The sequence below is a fragment of the Sander lucioperca genome, chromosome 6, assembly GCF_008315115.2.
Source record: "Sander lucioperca isolate FBNREF2018 chromosome 6, SLUC_FBN_1.2, whole genome shotgun sequence".
Lineage (NCBI taxonomy): Eukaryota > Metazoa > Chordata > Actinopteri > Perciformes > Percidae > Sander > Sander lucioperca.
Genome location: NC_050178.1, coordinates 26,889,538 through 26,917,379, shown reverse-complemented (window position 1 = coordinate 26,917,379; position 27,842 = coordinate 26,889,538). Strand labels below are relative to the sequence as shown.

The 27,842-nt window shown below is 42.1% G+C and overlaps 1 protein-coding gene across 1 annotated transcript in view; it reads left to right on the top strand.

Moving 5' to 3' along the window:
- Positions 1-817: 817 nt before the first annotated feature.
- Positions 818-27,842, top strand: part of klhdc8a (kelch domain containing 8A) — a 52,522-nt gene continuing 25,497 nt past the window's right edge. Inside the window, exons 1-5 of the mRNA XM_036002363.1 lie at positions 818-1,181; positions 5,081-5,142; positions 20,761-21,185; positions 22,304-22,514; positions 27,560-27,724. Of these exons, the coding sequence (XP_035858256.1) occupies positions 21,021-21,185; positions 22,304-22,514; positions 27,560-27,724 (541 nt within the window). The 5' untranslated portion in view covers positions 818-1,181; positions 5,081-5,142; positions 20,761-21,020. The remainder of the gene's footprint in view (positions 1,182-5,080; positions 5,143-20,760; positions 21,186-22,303; positions 22,515-27,559; positions 27,725-27,842) is intronic.

The window sequence follows — 27,842 nt, the reverse complement described above, 5'->3', positions numbered from 1 at the left end:
AGCCTTTCACCATAAATTGGTGAAGAAAAATTCACCAGAATGCAGGAAATGAAGTGTTTGACACTTACACAGCTGTGTACGAATCATACAAAAATATGAGTAACCTGTTTTGTGTTACATATTATTTTTTGGGTGAATATGAGTAAAACCCGAACAAGTCATAACAGGGACACAAGTGTGCTTGTAAAGGCAATAATAGGCCTCTTCACAGCTGACATTTTTGACTTGTCATATCAGAAAAAAGTACAGGTGAAACTAATAACTTACTTAATTTACAACGGCTCTGTTCCATCCAGTGTCCCAGGAAGCCCTTCCAGTGAGCAACAACACCAAATCCTGCCACCTAAGATTACTGTTAAAAACACCTACACCTGTGCTGGTTCTGCTTTAACATGTCAAATTGCTGTGAAAGGTCTGTAGACAGACTATGTTGTTCAATATAGATGAGTGTAGTTGAATAAAGTTGAATTAAACTGAAAATCATTTAATTTGTATATTAAAGCCTTATAAAAATATCAATCCTGTGTATGTGTGAACCTATATTTGATGTCTGGCCTCAGACTGCAAAATAATGTGCAGACTGGAGCTGTGTTGAACTAAAGTTATTAAAGTCAAAAGACGATCTGAAAATAGAGAGCTTGCTGCTTGGCATCAGGATAAAGCTTAATATAAAACAACAAGGCATTCCTAGTTACTTTTAATAAATAGGCTAGATTAAATATTTTATGTATTTCATCTATAAAATATAACCTTAAATCGACTGAAAGACCAATAAACGCCCACTAACATATCGCTCTCATTTCAAATCCATGGACTAGTGTCAGCGGGCTCCCCTTTACCAAATATGGTTACCACAACACACAGGCTGTCTCCCTCTATCTCCGGATTGTACCATCGCAGGGATGAATGCTAATTTATGAAAGCTGAAGATGAATACTTCATCCCTGACCCACATAATGACGGTACATGAGGCTCGGTGAGCGGAGATTTATCGTGTTTACAGCCCGCTCTTCCGCTGTGCGCCCCCGGTGCGGCGGGAGCTAAAAGCGGCGCGCCTCGCCTCCCATCTTCCTCCGCCTGGATCCGAATCCTCTCTCCATCTCTCCTCCAGAAAGACTAGAGGAGTGGAGGGGAAAGGAGAAGCGGCACACACCGAGAGAGGGGCGAAGGAAACGGGAGAAGTAGCTCGAGAGAGAGGTACATACATGGACATGTTATTGGTCTTACTGAGAGGCGAGCAGCCACTTGAGCGGTTTGACATGACTACTGCCTCAGTTGAAAAGTAATGCTACTACTTTAGCTAGCAGTATTTCGTTACTCGTTATATTTGGCTACACGGTGAAAGTTAGCCTACAGTTTTCTACTGTAAACTTCGGATAGTTGATGAGACAAACGTAGTTAAGCTAGTGGTGCGATACGGTTATTGCAGGCTAATATTAAAACTATTCTAAAAAACGGGGACACTTTATTTTGCCATATTGCTAACAGCGGTTTTAATTAAAGTAGCCTACAGTAGCCTACATTAGCTAACCTACATAAGCATACATATAAGGCCAGCCACTTCAGTAGGGATATATTAGGCTATGTGGTAATTAGCCTTTAAAGCCTTAACAGCCTCCATTACAGATGTTAAGATAAACAACAACATGCAGTTGTCAGAAGGGTTCCTCCCATTGTGAAGATCAGGAACCTATGCTAATTAAAATAACAGAATGATGGAGATACTGCAGGAATATTAGTGACCAGATACCACATAATACCACAAAGTGCCAGTGAGTGACACAGACACAAGCAAAACGTGGTGATAACATAGGGGGCAATGAAAACAATAAGTATAATAGACACTCAGTTGTCAGTTTATTAGTACACATACCACTAATACAGTCTGATACAACAGTCCTGCAAACATGCATCAAGGTTCTAATGGTTTTGTGTTTTGCTATGACTACCTCATAAATGCTACTGAATCAAAGTCTCTGTTTGGATGTTATTGCATTGTTTACATCATTTATCATATTTGAAAAGGTTTTTAAACTCCTTTGCCAGCCCATGAAATGATGATTGATGATGATGGATCTATTGTTACAGTCCTCATGACAATGATGACAGGGAATATAAAGACCATCCAGGCCTTATCTGAAAGGTCACTTACTCAATAATATTTACCACACTTGTCTGTCTTCAGTCTGTCTAGGTTCAGGCTGAGGCTGGACACAGATGTGCAGGAGGAAGAATGACATTTCAATGACTTCCTTTCTCCCTAAGGGGGGGATTGTCACTCTCCTCTACTGCAAAGTTGGAAACTCAACCTAACTTATAATTGCATAACAATATAAGGTATATCTTCAGACTCCAGTGGCCCACATCAGATACTCCAAGGGAAAAACATGGACCTCAACTTTGCTCAATTTAAACTACAGTACTGTTACAACTATCCAACTATTATGACATCAATAACATTTGGTAAAGTTAGCTAATTACAGTATTTAGTACAGAATCTGAGTAACTAAGTGCAGTTTTATATTTGAAAGCGGCATGAATCAATTTTTGGCCACTAGGATGCAGATGAACTCCAAAACAAGATGACAGACACACAGCCTATTATCATGGCTAACATGTTAGCAAATATATATACCTTTATATATTGTTGTCCACATTAAGGATCCAGCATCCAGTATTCAAGCGCGGCGCAAATCCCAACGCAAGTGTCTTTTCTGTTTTAAGACCGTCCAGTGCCCACGTTGTTCAAATAGCAAATGTACCTGCCCCCATCTCTGGCCCATGGACGTGCTGGTCTTACAGGGAGGTGTGTTCAGGTGCATTCTGGGCGTGCTGGTCTTACAGGGAGGTGTGTTCAGGTAGGGCTGGGCAATATGGAGAAAATCAAATATCACAATATTTTTGACCAAATACCTCGATATCGATACTGCAACGATATTGTAGTGTTGACTATTGATGCTTTCACAAAATATTTACACAATGAGATGTTTGATAAATAATCATCAGTAATGTTGATATAATGACTAAATGGGAAAAGGCAAATAATAGAACAGTTACAACAGTCTGGTAAGATCAGACAATGATATCACTTTACTGTAATGCAGCCTTTAAAACCAGGAAAAGATACTTATGCCATATCACGATATTACGATATCCAAAATCTAAGACGATATCTAGTCTCATATCACGATGTCGTGTAATATTGATATATTGCCCAGCTCTGTGTTCAGGTGCATTCTGGGAGTATTGGTATCTTGAGGCAGCAGGAAGTGATGGCACCATTGACCAACAAAAACCTGGTCTAAAGTCAATAACGCAGCATTTCATTGTTATTTTAACAGAGCATTAGTAAAATGCTCCTAGGCTCGTACACAGCGTGCACATTATGCTTGTTACACAGACAGGGACGCACAGCAGCACACACACACACACACACACACACACACACACACACACACACACACACACACACACATGCAGAAGATTACAAATAAAAATATTACGGTGTAAATCCTCCATCATAATAGCAATGCTCCAAGGTCCAAACACGCCTGGCTTTTAAAGGGAATGGGAGATGATCTCTGATTGGTTGATTGCATGTTACGCCCAAAACACACCTCTGATTAATGAAGACACTAAGTACAACCCTTTAGAACCATGCACCCGGACCCTTTTTTCCACCGTCTAACTAACTAGCAAAAGTGGATTTGGACCTAAACGCAGCTGCACCAGGCGCTTCACGCCGTGACCTCAGATCGTTAAAATAGAGCCCTGAATGTGAGTTGAGCGTGTTAGGTCTTATTTTTAACATGTTAGCAAACAATTGCCTACTTACACTATGGGTGGGGGGAAATCGATACAGCATAGTATCGCGATACTTTCAGTGGCAATAATGTATAGATACACTGATTATAGAAATGCACATGAGAATTTAAATGTTTGTTCTAGAATAATCAATTGATTTGTCAGTCCACTCGATGGAAAGCTGAAGTAAGATGAACAAGCAGAGAAATGTATCCTTTTCGATTAAACAGATGATGACAAAGTTTTCCTTTGTGGACATAATTTGAAGTTGTAAAAAAGGGAATAAATTGCAATATATCGCAGAATATCGCAATATGTTTAAAATCGCAATAATATCATATCTTGACATTCGTATCGACTACCCCCCCCCCAAACACCATACACCAGACAAAGTCGTGTCGTATTTCTGGCCACCTGTTGAATTTAAGTCCAGTATTCACTCAACTTTGGTCTCCACAGACTAAAATATTTGGCTTCGTAGCTGTTGGATGTTTGGTCCTCTTTAGTTTGCTAGTTGCTAACTTTGTCTGTCTGCTACAACAACGGGACAGTTAGGTTCAGGAAAAGATCGTGTGTGGGGTTATTGTACGTTTCAGTGACACGCGGGACAAAACGGGACACGAACCCCAGTCTCCTGGGGGAAAGTCCTGTGTTGTTTTACCCGTCCACCACCCCAACCAACCTCCCTACGCAGTATTTCGGTCTTTCATACTACTCGCTAACATTGTCGCTCTTCATACTACGTCATCTTACAGCAACGTGTTCCAGCTGCTGCTCTGCCCGGTGCGTTCCATACAGACGCTGAAGGGTGATTTTTGCGTCGTATCTGACGCTGACAGCCACTGACCAAATGTCTGTATTTGACGAGTTGGGAGTGAGAACGGGTTGACATGACATATGTGGATAAGAGTAGATGAAGAAAACAACTTGTAAAATGCCACACACAAGCTCTGATGCTGGCAGTGCCACCGTGGGAAAATGGCCATGGCCAAGGCCGGGGTTTAAGTGGTGTTGGCGTTCGGAGCAGAGAAGAAATGAGCAGTAAAGTTGTCAAGTGGTAGTAAATGTACAGTGTAGGTTTCAGTGTGTCCATGAATAAATAAACACTGCAGCTCCTCCAGACCCAAGTAAAGCTCCCGTGTCTGGCTTTCCTTCTGGGTAAAGTGAAGGGTTAGCCCTGAAGGCAAAAGAAAGTCTCCCCTGTAGAGCTGCAGAGTTAGTGTGTGATAATGCTCTGTGGTGTTGAGTTATTAGTGTTATCTTCTTGACTTCACAGGTAACTGAATTGCAGTACTGAGAAATCAACGAGGGTTTCCTGCCTGGGATTCTAACCTGAAGGTACAGTAGTGTCATTGATTTTCTTTTTCTAGTTGAAGAACCTAACCTCCTCATCTCTTCTCCCCACGCTTTCCCTTCCACTCCTCACTTTTTACTTCCTTTCTTCATCTCTTTTTGTCTCAGCAAGCATTGGTTACTTCCTTCCACACACACTCATAAATATCATTTCAGTCAATTGCTAGGCAAAGTGTGCACCGTTCAGTTAAATCGATGCGGTTCGATGCTGGCCTCAGTGTGACGTTAGCCTGCAATCTTTTCTCACGAGACAAACAGAATGGAGCTCCTTCCTGTCAAAGTTAGGAGGAAGTTAAAACCTGATATAACATATGTCTGTCAGTCAGTGCTGTTGGAATGACGGGCCATCTCTCTCTGACAAGGTGAGTGACATTTTTTAAATATAGAATTGGCAGCGGTGCTCCAAAGTAACACTTTGATTGACGACTGGTGGTCCTTACTTTATATCATTTCTTTTTAGTACAAAACAGTAAAAAACTTAATTTTTTTTTATTGGAGAACCCAATAATTTGTTACTTTTAAGAGACCTGTCTTATTTTCTCTGTTGGATATTTACTATAGCTCTTTAATAAAGCAAAAGTATTTCTAATCCGATTACGCCATTGATGGAATAATCGGTAGAATGCTACAGAAAATACAACTACTACTAAAATAATTGATAGCACAGCATTAGTTGGGATATTTAGTACATGAATATCAACGTATGAATTATTGGTTGTTCCTATGACAATAAACCTGAACTTGTCAAGTGAGGTAGTTTTGTTTGAGAGATTGGTAAAAAATATAATGTACTATTTTTTTCAAGCATGGGCTACTTTCCCTGTTCGAGCTAAAGTTAGATGTTGAAGACTGTGTGCAACATGGCTCATGAATGTATGGTTGCTCAGCAGTTCCAAAAATAAAAACAGCAACAAATTAATTTTCTCAGGTCAGTAGAGTTAGTTTGGATAGTCCTTGTGGCCTGCTTTTTCTCAGCACACTGCATGCTAAAATGTTAGCATGCCGTACTGGAGCTAGTGATCTACAGGGACACATAATGCTGGTGTTTATTAACTTCTTGTTGCTCAACTTAACAGTGCAAATGAGTATAAATCCTGTTCCAGACTGAAGGAGAGCAGGCTGGTTGCTGTGTATCTGTAGACCAGGAAGATAAAAGCATGCCTGCATGCAGAATACACTGTCCAGACCCCCTGCTGTCCCATGATCCACACACACAGGAGGTAAACACACTTTTTACGTATTCATAAACGCAGAGGGAAAAATGCTCTCACTATGCACAAATGTTCTCACTCTGAAAGTCAACCATTCAAAGTTTAAAAGGGGAGTACAGCAAACACACACACACACACACACAAAAGCATGGTGCAGTGAAAGAACCGTCAGGGAGTTTATTCCAAATCTGCTGACAGTAGATAGGTCTTACCATTCTCTTCTCTATCACATAGTAATTACTTATAAGGCCACAGGGATTATGATGTCCCTCTCTCCCCACTGTAAGAGAGCTTGTGCTCCATATAACCCGTTAGCTTTGCTACCAAGTCTCTACCACCCCCCTCATTAAGCTGTCCCTCCCTCTCATTATGTCCTCCATGTAATATCCTCCATCCATTAACTTAGCCCACTTCTCCCACTCCTCACCGTTACTCCCCCTCTTTTCCATCTTTCTTCCTTCTTTGCTCTTTTCTCCACTCAAGCCTTCACAGCAATGCCACACTGGATCAGCTCACTCTAATTTGACTCCTACACAGCAGTCAGAGGAAGGGAGCAGAACCACTATGCCCTTAATATACGAGTGGTTGAGCCAGGGAGGGGGCTGAGCTTTAGGGACACAACACAGTACAGTGGAAACTGAATATACATTGTCCTTATGTAACCAAGCATGTTCTTTGGTGCAGGCACGTCATGTCCATGCACACATCAAGCTTTGTTTTCTCAGCTCTGCTAATGTTTGCTTTTTCCTAAGCGCCTGTATCTATTTCCGTCTTGTCTCCATGGCTCCTTGCCGCGGCAACATGCAAAATGCAGCCACCTCTTCTGATTAGCTTCTCAACTGCTCCCAGATTCTCAGATTTAAACGCATTAAGATGTTTGTGCATCAAAGTGCAAAAGTAGGTTAAATTGTCACCGAGATGCAATTTAACTAGCTAGCTAAAGTTACAGCTCAGCTGAGGAGGACGCCATTAATGTTTACATCTCACCTTAAAAGGAAGGATTACTCTTTTACATAAATGTGACATGTCATTCTGAATCATCGGTATGTTCCCTCAATCACAGTCTCGTCCTTTTATTTTTGTACAGGCGGATAGATGGTCAGTGCGTTCATGTACTAGTGACATGAAAACCAGAGAAGGAGATGGAAATGGGTGCTCTATAACTCTCTATAGCTCTTTAACGTGACAGCACACTTGAGTTGCTACTGTTATGAGTGAAACTAAGGTTGAACCCAAGTGCAGACAATAACACAGAGCCAAATGGAAGTTTAACAGGTTTATTGCAAAAATGTCCAAGATCAAAAAGCAACCGGAAAAGCAAAGTCCAAATCCAATGATTTCAGATCCAGGGTACAGAGCGGGAGAGGTACCGTAATATCCAAGGTCCGTGTCCAATAATCCTGAGATCCAATGTGGAGAGGAGGAATGGGAATGGCCGGAATGGAGGATGGCAGGAATGGTGGATAGCAGGAGTGAAGTGGCAGCAGGAGTCAGGTTCCAAGAGCTGTGGTCAAAAACAGGAAAAATCAGAGCGAGCAAAACACACAAGCGCTTAATACAAAGTGGTGGAGTCAGCAGCTAGACTAACGTGGTCGTCTTGACTATGATCTGACGATGAGTGGAAAGTTGACTGGGGTATTTAAAGCTGAGGTGATTGTGGTGAATGAGCTGCAGCTGGAACCCTGACTCCCGCACACCAGACTTCACTCCTGCAATTAATGACAGACAGAGGGAAGGGGGAGAGCAGAGACAGAGAGCTACCTAGCAGCAGCAGCAGGCCTAACAGCTACGGTGACAGTGTGCTTTTATAGCACCTGAACACAGACACATGCACATTCTGTACACACAAACACAAGACACACAGTAACACATGAGGACAGCCATACCAAACCGGGGGGGGGTGGCAAGAGTGAGTTGTTTGCTTTTTACTGTAAAGGCAAATAAGAGAAACAGTTTGCTTCACAACAGCCTCACCTAAATATCAGCCACAACCTATTTAGTCTCAACTCTCTCGTTGTAGGACCTGGACCCTGCTCTTCCAGAGTTAGCCTGCTAATTCAGTTCATCAGTACCAATATGGACACAGGAACAGCTGGGCTGGAGCGTTTTGCCATTTCAATCTAGTGTAAAATATGTAAATGAAAGCGCTCCCAGTGAAGTGGCCAGCAGCAGCAGCAGCAGCAGCAGCAGCAGCAGCAGAACTAAAATGAGCTCTAATGACAGCAGCAGGTCCTTTTCCTGCTCTGGGTTGTGACAACGTTATCATGCTGCATTGTTCCTTCTTACCATCTTACCATCTTTGTCTTCTGATGTTGATTTATTGCAGATAGTACATGGTGTGTTTATGTGTGCGTAGTAGAGATGAGATTAGGGTTGGGTCCTGAGACCCGGTGCTAATACGGCACCGGTGCCTAAACGACCGGTATCTACCGGACCGAACAGCAACGCGGATTTCGGTGCCTCATTTTGGTGCCACTGAAACGTCTGCTCTGCTCTGTGATGCTCTGAAACAGACGTTACGGGCAACAGAAGCATCGCTGCACGTGACGCTAGTTAACATTACACCTGACAGCAGGTAACGCTAGCCTACCGTTAGCCTACCGTTAGCTAGCATCTGGATTAAACAGGGTTAAAATGCTGACAGCTAACGTTAAACGTTAACAGTGTGACTGTGTTTCACTACATTACACCGAGACGTAACAGTCTGCAGCTGCTGTTGTCAGAAAAACACAGGCAGTGCGTTCACTGAAACTGGTAGCTAACTGGGAGTTAAACTTTGTCGTTTAACAGCAATTTACTGGTGAAGTAAGTTATTGTTATAAGTTATTGTTATTACAATATTAATAAATCATTTCATTTTGACCATATGGCCTTAGCAATAAACAAGTCATTCTTTAATGTCGCCGACTGTCGTTTTGTGCTGTATTTTTATTTTTTAAATCGGTGTATCGGTTCAGGCACCATTAAGGCACCGGCACTGTTTTAAAAGTATCGCTTTAGCATCGATATCGGGAAAAAAAAAACATACCCAACCCTAAATGAGATTAGCAGAGAGAACAGCCATTGGCTCCATATGCTTTCTGGAGAATGAGGGATGCTGTCTCTCCCTCTGGCCTATTGATCCAGAGGTCAGCTCAGGCTCTGAGGAGAGTCTTCTTGGTTGAGCGAGTCTTTGCAACCTTCAGCTTTCTGCCCACTCTGTTAAAGCAGCATATTCAATTAATCCTGTCAGGGCCATTAGATCAGAGCTCCACCTAACTGAGCTGACTAACGGCAGTATGTCTGCAGCTGCTGCTGGGAACAAGGTGGTGATTCAGTTGGCCGAGAGGAGCTGAGCTGTGGATCTGTCAGCCAGAGAGGCTGAATGTGTTCACGCTGGAATGTGCTGTATGTTCACATGGTGAAGAAGAGCTCTGGCGCCTTGAGGTATTACAGCTAAGGGGCCTTGTAAATATCATGTACAGTATACTGTGTTGGTCTGAGGCAAAGCAGAGCAAAGGAGGCCTGCTGTCCTGGATATCTTATCCAAAAGTTCCCCTTTAGTTTGACATCAACTTCCTTTGCTGTAGCCTAGTGTTTCTGCTCACTTTCCAGATTTCACCTGTCAATGAAACTGTCTAGGGAGTACTTGCATTTTCTTCAGAAAAGTTTGAGCTTCTCCAGTTTCTTTACTTTGTCTGTTCATCCTTGGTAGCTCTCACTGCCAATCTTTCTTCTGCTAATACAAAAGAAGCAAGAAAACACATCAGTTCCTGTGCTTTGGGATAGCCCACCCTGAAACCAAATCTTTGGAATAATCCTTGAAGTGTAGAAGCTTCGAGGGACAGCCAGCTGTTGAGGTGCTGCAGTTGAATGACATGGGATACGTAACATTGCTGGCTTCATCAAGCTACCAAAGTCATGGCTTATTGTAGTTCAAACAAGTGTCTGTTACGGTTTGTTCCTTACGGATTTATTCAGACATGACACATTTATAGAAAGCAATGATTTTGGAGCAGAAAAAAAGAACAGTGTCGTGGAAACAGTGGAAAGTAATTATATAAAGGAACTAGGGGTGGAACGGCTCTGAAACCGAGACTGGAACCGCGACACAAACGTCCACATTCTCATGTTGCGGTTCTGTCTTCTGTGTTGTGAATGTGGCGTTATGTGCTCCACAGAGACATGGCTGCAGGGTCATATTCCTGACGCAAACGGACCATCACCGGCTTTCAGACAGTACAGGCGGACAGAGAGCTCGGTAGGAGCGGTAAGAAGAACGGAGAGGGGGCTGAGGTGCTTGTAAACAACAGGTAGTGTAACCCCAGGGACATTACCTTTAAAGAAAGCATCTGTATCCGGGATATCGAACTGTTAGCCGCAAGTCTCCGTCCATGTTATCTGACGAGGGAATTTACACGGGGAAACTTTGTTATTGTTTATATCCCACCATCAGCTGCCGTGAACGTAGCGAGAGACACCGCCCACTCTGTCAGCGCTACTACAGAATCAACTACCCAATGCTTTTAAGTGTGACTTTCCGCTGGCATTGATAAAGTATCCATTTGCCTGTTTGTTGGGATTTCCATATCATTAGCATAATGCTATGGCGAAATCAGCGCACTGGGCAAAATTAGGGGTATCAAGAATACGTAAATATATATATACATATATATATACATATATATTAGTAATTGTATATATATTTGTAATTGTATGTATATATATATATATATATATATATATATATATATATACATACAATTATGTAATAACAATGTGACAATGTGAACACTCTGTAACAGTAGCAGGTATTATTGAATGACCACTAACGCTGTCTCAGCCACTGCCAGTTACAAGCTAACAAACAACAATAAAATATGCTAACTTCACTGACTGATATACTAGTCGCCGTTTTCAGTGCACAACAGACTCAACAAAAATTATCGCTAACTAATACTGACTGCTGGAGTAGCTAGTTTCCTCTGCAATGTACGCTGAGGTTGCGGGTGGTTACATGATACTATATTTATGGATGTGAGCAACTGAGCAGTGTCAGCATCGGCGTCACGTACATGCAGTGCCGATCCTGACCTCCCTGGGGCCCTAAGCAAAATTCTGCTAAGGGGCCCTCTACCTGACCCGTGATGCCGTGAGCTATGTAAACCATTTGCCACACAGTCACACCTGACACTCCAGTGCTCCCAATACAATCCTCCCTCCTTTAAACAAAACAGTCAAAGAATAAGTACAATATATATATAAGTATTAAACTGGCTCCCAATTTCCTTTTATACATTTTCAAATATAAAATACTATTTATACTATGGCTTGGCTCTTGTAATATTTAAATAGTGAACTAGTGATGCAGATATCAATAATCCCTGTGAGTGATATCAAGAAGTAACTTTTTGTACAATGTAATTCCTGATATCAAAAATAGACATTGGTAGGTAAAAATTAACTAAGGGGCCCTACTAGTAAAAATAATCAAGAATTCACATTGCAAATAGTAAAAAAAATCAAATTCTTGATATCAAAAATGCATAAACTGTGAATGAATAAAAGCTAATATGGTTTGCCATAGCATGTTAAAGTTTATTTATTATTATGCATGTTGAAGCAATTCTTGATTTATTATTTACTGAGGGATGTGCAGCCATATTGACCAGTATGTCCAGCTAATCAACATTTTAAATTCAATATAGCCTATAAATCGATGTCAAATTGTCAATACATTGCTTTCCATCTTGCATAATTAGTGCAGTTGTTTAGAGTTTTTAACTACACATTGTCTGAGACTAGATAATCAGTGTCTGTATGTATAATGTGTACTTTGATGAGGAGTGCCATCATTCACGCCCATATATTGTAGCCTACAGTCTGTCTGGTCTTCACATATATTTCTGCTTGAAAAATGCGCGTTTCATTTTGTGCACGCGCCTAACGCATGATAACACACCCGACGCGGTTATCTTTTCCGAGCTGCAGTAAACAAACACTGTTGCACTTTGTCGTTTATCAAACGTAATAAATAATTGTATTTCACTCTCACTTTTGTCAGGCACAAAGTCACCAAACACAGCCCTGGAAGTGACTGGCATTAGCAGCTAGACACAGACCAAGAGATGCCTGCCCAGCTAGGTTAGCAAGACCGAAAAAAAACACAATAGAAGTGCACATAAACATAACTTTACTTTGCTGACATCAAACTTGGAGAGGAGAGAACACAAGTTTACCTGATTGTTGTTCCCGCAATTCACTCTCGTGGTGTTTTTTTTTCCTCTTTTCGTGACCAGAAGGATAGTTTCGCTTCATTTTGTCATGGATGTTATAAACATTAATTGACGCGCTATGACACGAGGGGGAGGCGGGGCCTCGAGTAATTTGCAGGGCCCTACGCAGCTTGCGTAGTGAGCGTATAGGTTTCTCTCTAGCTCATTAGAGTTGAGGTGAGCTCACTGCAGGACCCTAACGGGCTAAACCTCAGCAAACAAAAGGACAACAACACGGATTAATTCATATGAAAATGTTGCATGTAATTTACTCTGAAGCCTCCAGTGATAAACAAGAACTGCTATGTCTTTCCTGTGTCTATCTTTACCTTGCAAAGACTTTTTCTCACTCTTACAGCTATAGTGTTTAGTTTCTGTCTCCCCCATGAGGACTTCTAAGTAATGACAACAACACTGTCATTGCCTGCGTTTCATCCCACATGACGCAAGCCTTGTGTGATCGCGCACCACCTCCACGCAGTTGCTTGTAACCAAGGAGGACACAGAGGATTAAAAAAACATGATGGACTCTTCAGAAGAGGTCATTATCTTCACTCGAGTTTCTGCGCGTGAAAGTCGCTGGACGACACCATTTTCTAAACATAGAACAGAAATCCAGAGAGTTGTGTGGAGCTGATAGTCTTAATTAGCTTTGTAGCAACTCATTTGACAATGGCTTGAATGTAACGGACGTTCGTTAATATTAAAAAAGTTGCGCACTAAAGCTTTCAAGTTGAATGGATCTGTATCAATAGCAAGTTGTTTCTATGAAATAGCTGGCCTGTGCTGAACTCAACCAAATTAAGCTTATATTATTACATTATTATATTACATGTCATTTAGCTGACGCTTTTATCCAAAGCGACTTCCAATTAAGTGCTTTCAACCCTGAAGGTGCAAACTCCAGACAACAAGTAGTAAGTGCAAGCACATTTGCTTTAACTAAGCAAAACTACAAAGAGCCATATGGAAGTGCAGCTTCAAGAAATATATATATATATATATATATATATCTGTATTTTTTTCATGTTTATCCGAGGTGTAGTCAGAAGAGATGTGTTTTTAGAAGATGTGTAGGTTATCGGCCATCCTGATGTCAACAGGGAGCTCATTCCATCATTTAGGAGCCAGGACAGCAAACAGTCAGGATTTCGGCGAGTGATTAGTTCTCCCTCGCTGTGAAGGGGCAGCTAGCAGGTTGGATGATGCAGAGCAGAGTGGGGGGGTTGGGGTATATGGTTTGACCATGTCCTGGATGTAAGCTGGGGCTGATCCGTTCATGGCCCTGTACGTCAGTACTAGTGTCTTGAAGCGGATGCGGGCAGCAGTTGGTAACCAGTGAAGAGAGCGGAGGAGAGGTGTAGTGTGAGAGAACTTGGGGAGGTTGAAGACAAGTCGAGCTGCTGCATTCTGAATGAGCTGCAGGGGTTGGATGGCACATGCAGGCAGGCCAATCAGGAGGGAGCATGCAGGCAGGCCAATCAGGAGGGAGTTGCAGTAGTCTAGACGTGAGATGACTAGAGCCTGAACTAGAACCTGAGCCGCCTTCTGCGTTAGAAGGGGACGTATCCTTCTGATGTTATGCAGCATGTATCTACACGATCGGGTGGTTGCAGCAATGTTAGCAGTGAAGGAGAGTTGGTCGTCAAGTGTTACACCCAGGTTTCTAGCAGTCTGGGTGGGGACTACCACAGAGTTGTCAATTGTTATAGTCAGGTCCTGGGTAGGAGAGCCCTTCCCTGGAAGGAAAAGGAGCTCAGTCTTGTCAAGATCGAGTTTCAGATGATGTGTAGACATCCAAGAAGAGATGTCAGTCAGACAGGCCGAGATATGTGCTGCTACCTGAGTTTCAGACAGCTAACGTAACGGAAAGGAGAGAATTAGTTTTGTTAGCTTGATTGAACCTAAACAGTACTGATTGTATCAGACTCAGGGAGGTAGAACTGCTGTTGGAGCTCTGGGGGATGAATGGTTAATGGTTAAAACCAGGCCATGTGAAAAGCTGTTTGTCTTATAAAGCTTAGGTACCGTCCTCTGCATTTTCACACACACGCACACACACACACACACACACACACACACACACACACACACACACACACACACACACACACACACACACACACACAGTCTAATTAAATACAAGTCAATAAATGATCCCTTGCCTGCACCCACAGAAGGAGAGAGGGCGAGTACAGAGATGGTCAGTTGTACACTGGGAAAAAGCACCCCAGATGTTTTATCTGACCTCTAAATAATGAAAATAGGTAACTGCACAAAAACTAACTGGATTTTATAGAAGCCTTTTCCAAAATCACAGTCCAACCTGTAAGAAAGACTTAAAAGGAGGATTAAAGGAGACTGAGGGAAAGAGGTTGTTTAAAAAAACGTGAAACCATACAGCCATTATCCGGCGACCCTATACGTTCACTACGCAATTTGCAAATTGCGCAAGGGCCCTGCCCCCCCCCTTTCGGTCGCATGTAACCATGCATTCATACTGTATACACATGCACAAATGAAACTTGTGCTTTCCAGCAGCAACCTCTGTGGGGACCGGTCCAGACAATGATTGGGCGTGATGATTTCAAAACAAGACAATGATTATCTAGTCTCTCAGTCAAGATGGAAAGCAATGCATTGACATTGACTATATGTTAAATATTGAATTAAAAATGTTGATTAGCTTAGACATGGGCATACTGGGCAATATGGATCTCTTAGTAAATAAGAAACATCAAGTATTTAGCCAGGCCATAGTATAAATAGTATTTTATATTTAAAAATGTATAAAAGAAAATCTGAGTGATCCAGATTGAATGGGCCTGGTGCAGCTGATACAATTAATAATAGTTTTTTAGATAATAACTTTGTAATACACTTGGGTGTCAGGTGTGACTGTGTGGCAATGGCAAATGGTTTACATGACTCACGGGTCAGGTAGGAGGGAATTCTGAATGGGGCCCCAGGGAGGTCTGGGTCGGCTCTGCAGCAGATTAAAGACTGCTGATGTAGCTCAAGCTACAATTTGGTCGTCAAAGCAATAGCCAGGATTATGGCCATCACCATTCATAATTTCAAACCTCAGTGTATTGTTGAAACCATGATGTGCATAAATACAGTTTCTTGCCCATTTGCAGGATTTTTCACTTGCAGATTATCCTGTAAAACAAGCTGAAATAAACATGTTAATGTACACCAGGCACAGGAGGAGCAGTGCAATGTTAGCACTTGTTTTGGCGTCAGATACTCAGACCACCTCTTATCGCAAAACAAAAGTGCAAACAGCAGTTTTGGGGGGATTTTGTTGCCATAGTGCACTCACAGACCTTTCTGCTGTATGTTGAGTTTGTCTTCTTTCGCTTTGACAAATATTTTCTATTTCAGTCCACATTTAAAGGGGTACTTCAGTGTTTTCATCTTTTACTTTCATGAAGTTGGGGGACTCACAAGGGACGGATTACAAAAAGAAAGGTCAATATTGAATCAGCAGGGGGAAAGAATCCTACATTTCCCACAATGCAACTCAATGTCATCTCTCATTAGACCCCTTCTGCCTGTTAAACACCCATGTCCTCGCTCACTCTGTCTGCTGTATATTTATGTATATATATTTGTAGTCTCAGGCCCATGCCAAAATCAACAGGTTTTTTGTTATTGCAAAAATTAGTTGATCATTGCTTGTTTTGTTTTATTTGTATGTAAAGCATCATTGAGGACTTTGAGAAGCGCTATAAGTCTTATGTATTACTATTATTAGTAATAATAATGAATTTGTTCGCCAGTTTGAGCTAATTACAGGCATCTGACTGTGTTCAGACTGTAGGCACCTGTTGTTAAAGATTCTATGTATAGGACTGCCTTTCCAGCTTGTAATTCATGTATTTGGTTTTTCAGGCATCTTGTCACTATCTGTATTGGTTTCTATGGTAACGACCTAGATGTGTGTACTGTATGTACGCTAACTGGTGGTGTGATTTTCCAACACAACGAATACAACAAGCTGCCATCTAGATGGAAATGTGTCCTCTCAGTCTACAAGTGCAGGAGTCCTTCACTGAAACAGACAACCTCAGTGAAGCTTACACACATTCCTCTCATGTTTTGAGCTGCTAATCATCGAAAGAACTACCAGCACTCTGGTTATCAAGGTTCAGGTTTTTGTGTTGCGAGTGATGCAAGGGAGGTTTCAAATGCGACTGACCCACATCTCTTTGTATTTTATAGTTATTATGTATTAATATATTGTCAATATTTCATATTCATGTGTTTTAATTGTACAGCTGTCATTGTCATCACTTTCTGAATGCACCTTAATAGGGTTAGTTTAGTCAGAGCACCGAAGTAGAGCTTGCTTCATTCTTGCTTCACAATCAGATGCTCAGTCACCAGCTGATTGGCTACCACCTAGTTGGGAATAACAGAAGTACATATCCAGGATAATTGCCTTGCCACGTGCCTCACGTGCCGGATGTCAAACTCTGTTCACTTCGGGAAACAACAAACTTCGAGCTAGCGAGCTACACGCTGAAAATGTCAAGTTTTGAAGAAAATTTGGATCGTGCAACAAGGCAGGCCTGCTTGGTTCTTTAGGGGAATGATTGTAAAGATTTACAAAGAATATGTTTGTGGTATATTTAAATCTATCTAACTGGGAGGTTTTGGAACCGATTGGTGGGATTGCTGTGGACAGTAACGTTACACACGGAGATACACTGGTAAGAGACAATTACGTTTAACCATGTATCAGCTAATTTAAATTAGCTCATGTTACTGTAACTGTGAACAGTTATCTTCATATAATATCGTATGTGGCGTTTTCTTTTTGCGTGATGCAAATGTTCCACCAGAACAAGTTCCTTCCTGAGACTATTTAGCAGAGGCACCGTCGCTGCGTCTAGAGCTCAGCGCCGTGATTGGTTTAAAGTAATGCCATGAAACCCATAACATTTGAAATGTAAAACTTATTAGCACATGTACCTTCTAATTCTCTTCTAATCAGTTGAACATATTCAGTTATATTTTATCTAAATAACATTTATATGAAACATGTTATTCATGATACATCTGAAAACAACACTATGAAAAATGAATATCTGATTCCCTAATGTGAGTCTTTCCTGAGGAAGAGTAATGCTGGATTCTTCCTTCCAGGTCTGAGTTAATAAGGGATTAACCCACATGCAGAGCAGTTGGATCCAGTTTAGTCATCTCAAATATTCCAATTTGTTGTATCAAATGTTATTAATGGCTGGATTTGTGCCTTGGCTTCAGGTTAGCTTTTGCATTCTCACTATTTACACACTGATGTGTCTGAAGTCCACGTGCAGAACAACCAACATATTGAGTTCAGATGTTCCTCCTACACTACAACCCGTTTATCATACAGTGAGTGACACTTATTGTCATTCAAACTTGGATGGAAGGTTGATAAGACGCCAACCAATGATGAGACATGACATGAAATGAACATGACACTTCATTATATCATTTAATGAATGCTGCTTTCTGTGGTTTTACATTTAGAGCCAGTCGATGCACTGAGGCAGCTCAGGGAGAGCAGCTATGCAGCCTAATTAAAAGTTTGAAGTTGGAGGCATGCTGATTGTAAATGACTTCAGATGATGCTGGTGGGCTCACTGTTGATCTCAAGCTGTTCAAGCAGTTAATTAAAAAAAAAACGATGTGGCGAACCAAATCGGTTACAGATTGCAATTAATGCACCCTGTGAGCCGGGGCGGGCGAGAACTAGCCTGCCTCGTTAGCAAGCGCACGCCTGCCACAGTCTATAGGAAAGCAAATGCTTTTATTTGTTTTTCATCCTTTTTCATAAGCCGTTATTAACAGCAAGCCAAGCAATAGGCAATCATGTGCACAAGAAAGAAAAAAACAACAGAGGCGCCTCTTGGGAAAAGCCTTACTGTTGCTATGACAACCTACCCGCACACACTCAAGTGGGGGAGATTTTATTTTGAAGGACAATCCTCTCTTTATATTCACCCTCCGTCCTTTATTCCTCCGTCTGTGAGATGATCAAAGGTATGACAGGTAGATAAAGCATGGCAGGGAAATGGAGGGAGACAGAGAGAGGGGAACAGGTGGAGGTCTGGGGGGGGGGCAGATGGAGGTCTGGAAGGAGGGGGGGCAGGTGGAGGCCTGGAAGGAGGGGGGGGCAGGTGGAGGTCTGGAAGGAGTGGGGGTGGCAGGTGGAGGTCTGGAAGGGGGGGGTGGGGGAAGGTGGAGGTCTGGAAGGAGGGGGGGGGGCAGGTGGAGGTCTGGAAGGAGGGGGGTGGCAGGTGGAGGTCTGGAAGGGGGGTGTGGGGGAAGGTGGAGGTCTGGAAGGAGGGGGGGGGGGCAGGTGGAGGCCTGGAAGGAGGGGGGGGGGCAGGTGGAGGTCTGGAAGGGGGGGGTGGGGGAAGGTGGAGGTCTGGAAGGAGGGGGGGGGGCAGGTGGAGGTCTGGAAGGAGGGGGGGGGGCAGGTGGAGGTCTGGAAGGAGGGGGGGCAGGTGTGAAAAAGACGTGTGGAGCTTTAAAGGGTAAACTGCTGAGACACTGCGTTAAATCACAGCTGGGTCATTTAACAGCAGCTACATTTGACTTAAATCTCCCTGTGACCTCGTCCAAACACGCCTGACGTTGGCAGGAATGATGGTGTCATGCCTCGCTGTATCACAAGGCTGTGATACAGGGAGCATTTAAGGTGATGTAGGCTGTGATGTAGTCAGAATTCGGCTTGCAGTGCATCGTGGGTTTATTCTGGATGCTTCCTCCCACGTCAGGGACAGACTTCCTCCCCCGTTCCTCGCTGGGAACCGTCAGTAGGCAGGAGAAGTGGGTTACACGCAGGAATCAGAAAGCTCCTGAGGGACGACAGGAAAAAAACACAACAGTGGCCCCGAACATCACAACAGCAAGGAAGGAAACTTAAACATGCAAAACGCCGCGTCAGTTTGGTTTCACTAGTCTACAGCTGCTACTCATCTGAGCAGAGCGGGGAAGAGGAGGAGGTTTTAGTTCAGTTACACATGGGCAGAGTGATGTAGTGTTAAAGGGAAAGGTGGGTAAAGTGATCACATACTGCAAAAGTCTTTTATGACTTATACATTACAATGTACGGTATGACCATATGTTCCCTAAGCAATTAGCATTATTCTTTGACTTAGAAGATGACACCTTGTAGCTCCAAGGCTTGAATGAGACACATTAACTTAATAAAGACAAAATTAACTTTCAGCGACATAAGTGAATTCTTACATGGAATTGGGTGTTTTTTAATGCAGAATGTTGGAAATGTAAGCTCAAGTTTCTCTGAGCTACTGGTCTGTATTGGACTTTGAGTGAGTAACATGATAGTTCAGATAGTGAGTGCTCCCCTTAAAATAGCATAACATGCATCCCACTGATAGTTACTATGATTTGAGCTCTGAATTTAATTAAAGAAAGATTGTTAAACTATTAGGTATCAAATGTTGTGCAAATCAGCATATGTTTACAGTACTGTGTGTATACGTGGGCTCTTGTGAATGTGTGGGGACTGGACTGCTGTTAGATTCCCTGAATTATAATCCCAGTCTGGCCCTGCCTAGCTCTGACATCTCTTCTTACATAATGCTTGTGTGAATATATATAACAACATATAGTGGGACTAATAAAGTATATCTTCCTTCTTTTTTCCTATCATTGATTGTGTGGAAATTTTATATTTCATATGTTTTGGAGGACTTTGAAAAGCGCTATCCATTATAGAGTGTTTGTTCACCAATTCTAGGCATCGACCATATTCAGACTGTAGGCACATATTGATTCCGATGTATTCTGAGAGTACAAGGTGACTTATTCAAGTTGTTTTGTCCAAGAACTAGTCCAAAACCCCAAATTAATCAATTTAAGTCAAGTACCTCCAAACTGTACTTAAGTACTTCAATAAATGTATGAAGTTACTTTGCACCACTGCTGATGTTTCCGTTGACCAACCCACTTTAAACATCCTAATATCTTGTAGGCTACTGTGAGTGTGTCCACTCTTATAGCTCCACAGAAAATGCATATAAATGTGTTGTAGTTTTTGAGTTTGTAGTTTTTCATGCTCTGATCTGTATTTTGAACTGCTAAATCCATTTCCACCTTATATCTTCCAGGTCCCTGCGGGAGGTGGCGGACCGAGGAGAGTTCAGCCGGGCCTCTAACTGATCCGACACTCCTACAGCTCACCTCCCGTTCACCTTTCAAATAAAGAACCTCCTCCTCACCCTGGGGGCCTGACTCAAGTCTTCCAGCTATCCCACACCTCCACCTTCTCAGCTTCCCCTGATTAATCCACCCCCCAAAAGGTCCCTGACTCTGGCCTCCTCCCTCACCCCTCCCTGCCTCGGCGAGTCTCCCCTGGGGTGCTGAGGCCATGGCGGTACCTTCAGCCCACGAGTTTCACTGGCAGAGCCTGGCACGACTGCCCAGCGGCCGTGTCTACCACACTCTGTCTGAGGTGGGGGGGCAGATGTACATGCTCGGGGGCTGCGACGCAGCAGGGAGGCCCTGCCCGGCCCTGGAGCTCTACTCCCCCGAGGTACCAAACAAATGCAACATAGACACTGTATCTAATGTGTCAGTTTTTTCCTGACTAGGAATAGACAGTACATGACTGACAACGTATTGTTACTATAGTGATGTCAAAGCAACAGTAATTTGGTAAAATACTACTGTAAAATTTCAAGACAAAAAGCAACAATTTATGTAACACATCAAATGTTACATTTCTCCAATGAACTAAATACAAAGGGGAAAATAAAGCTGGAATATATATACAAAATATATAATTTTCCTGTCTAGGGTTGAGTACCGAAACCCGGTGCTAATACAGCACCCGTGCCTAAATAACCAATATCTACCGGATTGAATAGAGCTAAAATGAGCTCTAATGACAGCAGCAGGTCATTTTCCTGCTCTGGGTTGTGGCAACGTTATCATGCTGCATTGTTCCTTCTTACCATCTTACCATCTTTGTCTTCTGATGTTGATTTATTGCAGATAGTACATGGTGTGTTTATGTGTGCGTAGTAGAGATGAGATTAGGGTTGGGTCCTGAGACCCGGTGCTAATACGGCACCGGTGCCTAAACGACCGGTATCTACCGGACCGAACAGCAACGTGGATTTAGGTGCCACTGAAACGTCTGCTCTGCTCTCTGATGCTCTGAAACAGACGTTACAGACGGTGTAAAGTGTGACTGTGTTTCACTGCAGAGGATCCCAACACCGGGACGTAACAGTCTGCAGCTGCCGTTGTCGGAAAAACAGACGGTGTGTTCACTTGAAGCTGGTAGCGTAAGCCTCACGGTGCATTCAAAGTTATTGTAAAATACACTTTTCCCACCTGGTGGTTGTTTTTCTCGTTTAACAGCAATTTACTGTTGAAATAAGTTATTGTTATTACATTATTAATAAATCTTATTAGTACTATAAAAGTATCGCTTTAGGAAAAAACCCAAACGATACCCAACCCTATTCCTGTCACAGATCAGTTGATTTAAATTGGAAATAAACTAGCTGTACATATACATAAAGCAAATCCCTGCACTGAAGAGGTGCACTAAATAAGAAAAGAAAAACTATAACTTAGGAAAAGTACAACCTCTAACACGTGGGAAACTTGCACTGCCTGAATGCTGCTTGTCCCTGTTTGCAGGGGGACCGCTGGATGAGCTTGGCACCCATGCCCACCCCTCGTGCTGGGGCAGCTGTGGCAGTGCTGGGAAAACAAATCCTGGTGGTGGGAGGAGTGGGAGAGGACCAGAGTCCCCTGAAGGTGGTGGAGATGTACAACACAGATGAAGGGAGGTGGAGGAAGAGGAGTGCTCTGCGGGAGGCCTTGATGGGTTTATCCATCACTGTCAAAGGTATGGACATATATCATAATACGCAGTAACACTTTGAAAGACTGAAATAAAGCAGCCCAAACCCAGAGTTTATAAGTTGTGACTTAATTGCACACTAATACTTTAACATATAGGCTTCTAGTTGCCCAACAGTGTGGTACTGTGGTGTATGCAAAGCTGGGAATAATGAGACCTAAAAGGTGTGTCCTGTCCAAAATCTCTCCGGGAAGGAGATTTGTGTGTGTCCATCACAGGTACTGAAGTAGTCAGAGCCGAACAGAATAGGAAGAATATGGATAACACACCCACATCAACATCGCTACACCCAGCTGCCGTTACCACCAGATTACCACAGTGACACTTGATAATTAATGTGAGTATACTGAAGTGTATCTTCATAGTGTAAATAAAAAATAAATGTACTGTAGTATTTTTAACATTAAGTACTGCAAGATGTGCTCCAAATTATGTCAATCAAACTACACATTTGGAACCATATTGTCCAATATTATTTTTAAAATCTTGACCTCAACCACAAAGACAAATGTTTAGGTATTTTATATATATTATATTCATATTATTCATATTCATTATATATATATATATACATTTTTAGGCATTTTAGGCCTTTATTTGTGACAGGACAGCTTACACATGAAAGGGGAGAGAGAGATGGAATGACATGCAGAAAAAGGGAACTGAACCCCCGGCCGCTGCCCGTTTAGGTATTTTTTTACAAGATTAACTAATGTTAGAATGAATGTTAAAGATTACTTTAAAACAAGTAAGAGATTGATGGATAACAATAGTAACCATCAATAGTGCACAAACAAATCAAGCAGTTTTAGTCTGCATCCAGCCATCTTTGATAATACATCATTTTGTAATATTTCCAGTATGAAGGCATGGCATGCTGAAAACCCAGTTAGAAATAGTTTTTAATGTGGAATTAGGACACTGCTTTAATTTTCTGATGTCAAGCAGTGACACATCAGTCATCTACATGTATTTTATAGTGAATTAAGGTTACAAAAACAGATTAGGTTTTGTACTAGAAATGATTTTCCACCTTAGCTTTGAGCTCTGATTGTTCCTAACTTCAAAACTCATCTACTCAAATGACACAGAATGATGTCTTAATTTAAACTGAACCGATTGGTTGAGTTTACAGCACTCGTCTCAATGAGTCCTACTCAACCTGAGAAAACGTTTGTATAATGTGTTCTGTGGCTCTGGAGGGAGCTTTCCAACGTTTGAAATAAAAGTCACTTCTATTTTGTAAGTAACTAGTACATTTTCTGTGCCATTCAACTTGTTGTAATTACAACTCTAAAAACTGCCATAGGAGGACTTGACTACTTGTTGGATTTCATGTTTATTGCTAAAAGTTACAGTTTAGTTTCCTGTCAATTATGGTTTTGATCAACAAGCACCTGTGTGTAGAGAAGATGATCAGTTTAACTGCACTCCACAGTGAAAGTCAGATAAATGTGAACACACTGCATGATTCAAACAGTTGGATACACTTCAATTGTAACCAAGAAGTCTTTTTCATTTTCCCAATGGAGCAATTCTTGGGCACATTTATTCTCACATTTTAGGGTTCAGTCCAGCAGTCTATAGAAATAAACAATCTTTTCAGAGAACATCTCTTCAGCCTTGGATGAGTTTGTGCTTAGTCCAGCGTGCAGCGTGCATCTATCAGTGTCCATGGAACACAGATAGATGCTGTACACACACAGACTTATTGGCGGAGTATAGGCTGTTCTCTCCATCTGGTCAGGGACCAATCTTTAATTCTCGACCCTTCGCTTGCTGCTCATCCCCAGCAGCTGAAAAAGAGACAAATAGTCTGACAAAATGATCAATAGGGCCAAATTTAAACAAATATGGTATTTTTGAATGGATAATCAGTCACCGATTTGACTAAATGATGCCATTTTTATTGACATTTGTAGAATTATTATTTTCCAGATACCAGACAAAGAACTTCAGGTAATGATCTTTTCTATTCCCCAAAATGAATATAAAGTATTTGGAAACTTTTCTCCCCTTTTGTTATTTATGTAACATAGATGTATTGAGGTTAGAATTTGAAGTAAATATGTGTAATTTATATAGATAAACTTAAACAATTAATAAAGAAAAAAGTAAACGCAGGCTGTTTCCCTGCAGCTCTCTGTTTTTCTTCATTCTCACGCTGTGTTTTCCATCGTGTCAACACTCACCCACTTCCATTCTTATGCTAGAGGTGTCATGCCAAAGTGCCAGCCGCGGACTGCATTTTATTATTCTGCTGCTGCACTCCCTGTCCTTCCCACGTCTGTCACAGTCTCATGCTTCGTCACCAACTTCTCACCCAACTCTTTAGCTTTGCAGATTTTTTTTAGCACTTCATAAAATTAGGTGCCAGGGAGGTGTTTCCATCTGCTGGGATTGGTCATCACAAGCTGATTATTGTTGAGCAGGTTGTTATTGTTCCACTCATTTTCGCAGCATTTTTGAGAACGTTGTGATGTCCAGATATTTAACATACTAAACTTAAATCCATAAAATCCATGCATTTGATATGCGATATGCTTTTGTCCTGATTTGATTCTTTCACGATACATGGGTGCCGATTGGATTTGTGTTGCGATTTTCATGTATTGCGATTCTAGAAGTATTGCAATTTTTCTTTTCCTTCTTTAACAAAAGCAAAAGTTGAATAAGACACTTCTAGAGACAATATATCATGAGGCATTTCTAAAAACTTAGTTTTTGAAAAAAAAAAGAATGCACATCACATGTCAGTCAGTCAGTCTGACATTTATTACATTTGTAAAGAAGAACATAACATGAATTTTCTGCTTTCGCTCTATTTTGCTGAAAACAGATATTAAAGGAAAATTCCGGCGCAAAATGAACCTAGGGGTTAATAACAGATGTGTACCCCCTCTGTCTCTCTGGGACATGTTTTCATGCTAATCTAATGTGTTTTTAGCTTGTAAGAAGCTAGCGTGGACCGCTGATTAGCTTACAACGCTAGTAATCGGGGCACAGGGAAAGTAAAAACAAATCGCTATTTATACCACTAAAAAGGCTCAAAATATCACCACACTTCAACGGTAGCATAATGAGGGTCCCTACATGTTAACAGAAGCATTGAGAACTTTGTAAGTATACAGACAGTTTATTGAAAAGATAGATTATAAAGACACTCACGTTCATGTTTACATGCCGCCACCGTCTTGAAAACCAGTCATGACTTACAGCTGGCAATGCAAACTAAAATCAAAAGCAATTAGCTCAATATATCTGAAATAATTGCACCGATGTAAAACATAACTTGTCTAGTGTACTTACTCAGTGGATAACTAGTTGTCCATCTGGTCCCTCCGGTCTGGGTCGCCGTCTCCAATTTATTTTCGGGACATGGAAAAAAGTTTCAAGTCCAGCCCTGTTTATCAGAGAGGAAATCTTCAGACTGTACCAAACACTGCGTCTCTTGGGCATCGCGACGCAACAGGTCCCACTCCGTGCAACACAGACACTCCTGTTGGGTGGCCATAGCTTCACAATGTCCTCAGGTCACCACCAGTTTCCTGAAGTACGAGGCTGTGTTGTGGCATTGACTATCGGTAGCTCTCTCTCTCTCTCTCGTAGCCCTTTCACGGAGCTCCTGCTGCTCTTCGTTCAATAAACTGTCTGTACACTTACAAAGTTCTCAATGCTTCGGTTAACATGCAGGGACCCTCATTATGCTACCGTTGAAGTGTGGTGATATTTTGAGCCTTTTTAGTGGTATAAATAGTGATTTGTTTTTACTTTCCCTGTGCCCCGAATACTAGCGTTGTAAGCTAATCAGCGGTCCACGCTAGCGTCTTTCAAGCTACAAACACAATCAATTAGCATGAAAACATGTCCCAGAGAGAGATAGAGTGGGTACACATCTGTTATTAACCCCTAGGTTCGTTTTGTGCCGGAATTGTCCTTTATAGATGCACCGATTGACCAGCTGGTGACCGGAATTGGCCGATTTTCATGTGAAAATATGCCGATTTTATGCCAGTCAAATGCTGTAAATACATAACATTGTAAAGACTACCATACACAATGCATAGGAATTATATATAGGCTAGCAAATAATAACAACAAACCCACTATTAATTACATTATCTTAATGTAGTGTAACTACTGTAGCGTGTAAATAATGCACATAAAATACAAACGTGAGCGAGGGCGTTCAACAATCACCTTATATCGGATCAACAGCCACGTGCAACCTAGCTAGCAGGTGAAGAACACAAACAACAAAATCACCAGCTAACAATGAACTGACAACAGAAGTTATATGACTTACAGTTCTCAAGGATGCACACACGCCACCTCCACTGGCTAGTTATCCCTTGGACAGCGAGTCTCTTTTTTCTTTCTTTTACTTTTCCTCCGGGTGGTGCGCGTGCCCCTTCGCGGTGTGAAGCGCGTGTCCGCGCTATTCTCTGACATGCACTCTAACAGTCACTGCTGATAGACGGCCTTTTGTACAAATGCACTTGGGTGTCTCATGATTAACATCGTGCAACATCAGCATCACACGTGCACACGGAACGCACATGTAGGAAACCTAACGGATATGATGGAGTCGCCGTCGGCGGTACCAAATAAACAGTAAATATTTAGGTGAATCATTGGTAAAAATAAAAAAATATTGATTCTAGGTAAAATAATCAATTTTAATAATCCATCCATACATCCATCTTCCTCCCGCTTATCGCAGGGGCAGCAGCTCCAGCAGGGGACCCCAAACTTCTCTTTCCCGAGCCACATTAACAGCTCCGACTGGGGGATCCTGAGGCGTTCCCAGGCCAGGTTGGAGAGATAATCCCTCCATCTAGTCCTGGGTCTTCCTCGAGGCCTCCTCCCAGCTGGATGTGCCTGGAGGCGCCCAGGGAGCATCCTTACTAGATGCCCAAACCACCTCAACTGCCTCCCCCCAACTACTGCTAATCATAAAAACATAAAAGCACTCAAATGGAAACTCTTGCTGTGTGTGTGTGTGTGTGTGTGTGTGTGTGTGTGTGTAGATGGTCGGGCTCTGGCTGTGGGGGGAATGGGTGCTGACCTGCTCCCTCGTAGCATCCTGCAGCAGTATGATCTTCGGAAGGACGTGTGGGCGCTACTTCCTCCCATGCCGACGCCGCGCTACGATGCCAACATACATCTGCTGGCCAGCAAGCTCTACGTGGCAGGTACAAACAGATCAGTGTGGGTGTGTTGGTACTACAAACGCTTCACTGTGTGTGTAAAACCACTGACATTATTTTGCAAAATTCCAATACATGAAAAGTAATGCAAAGTATGAATTTA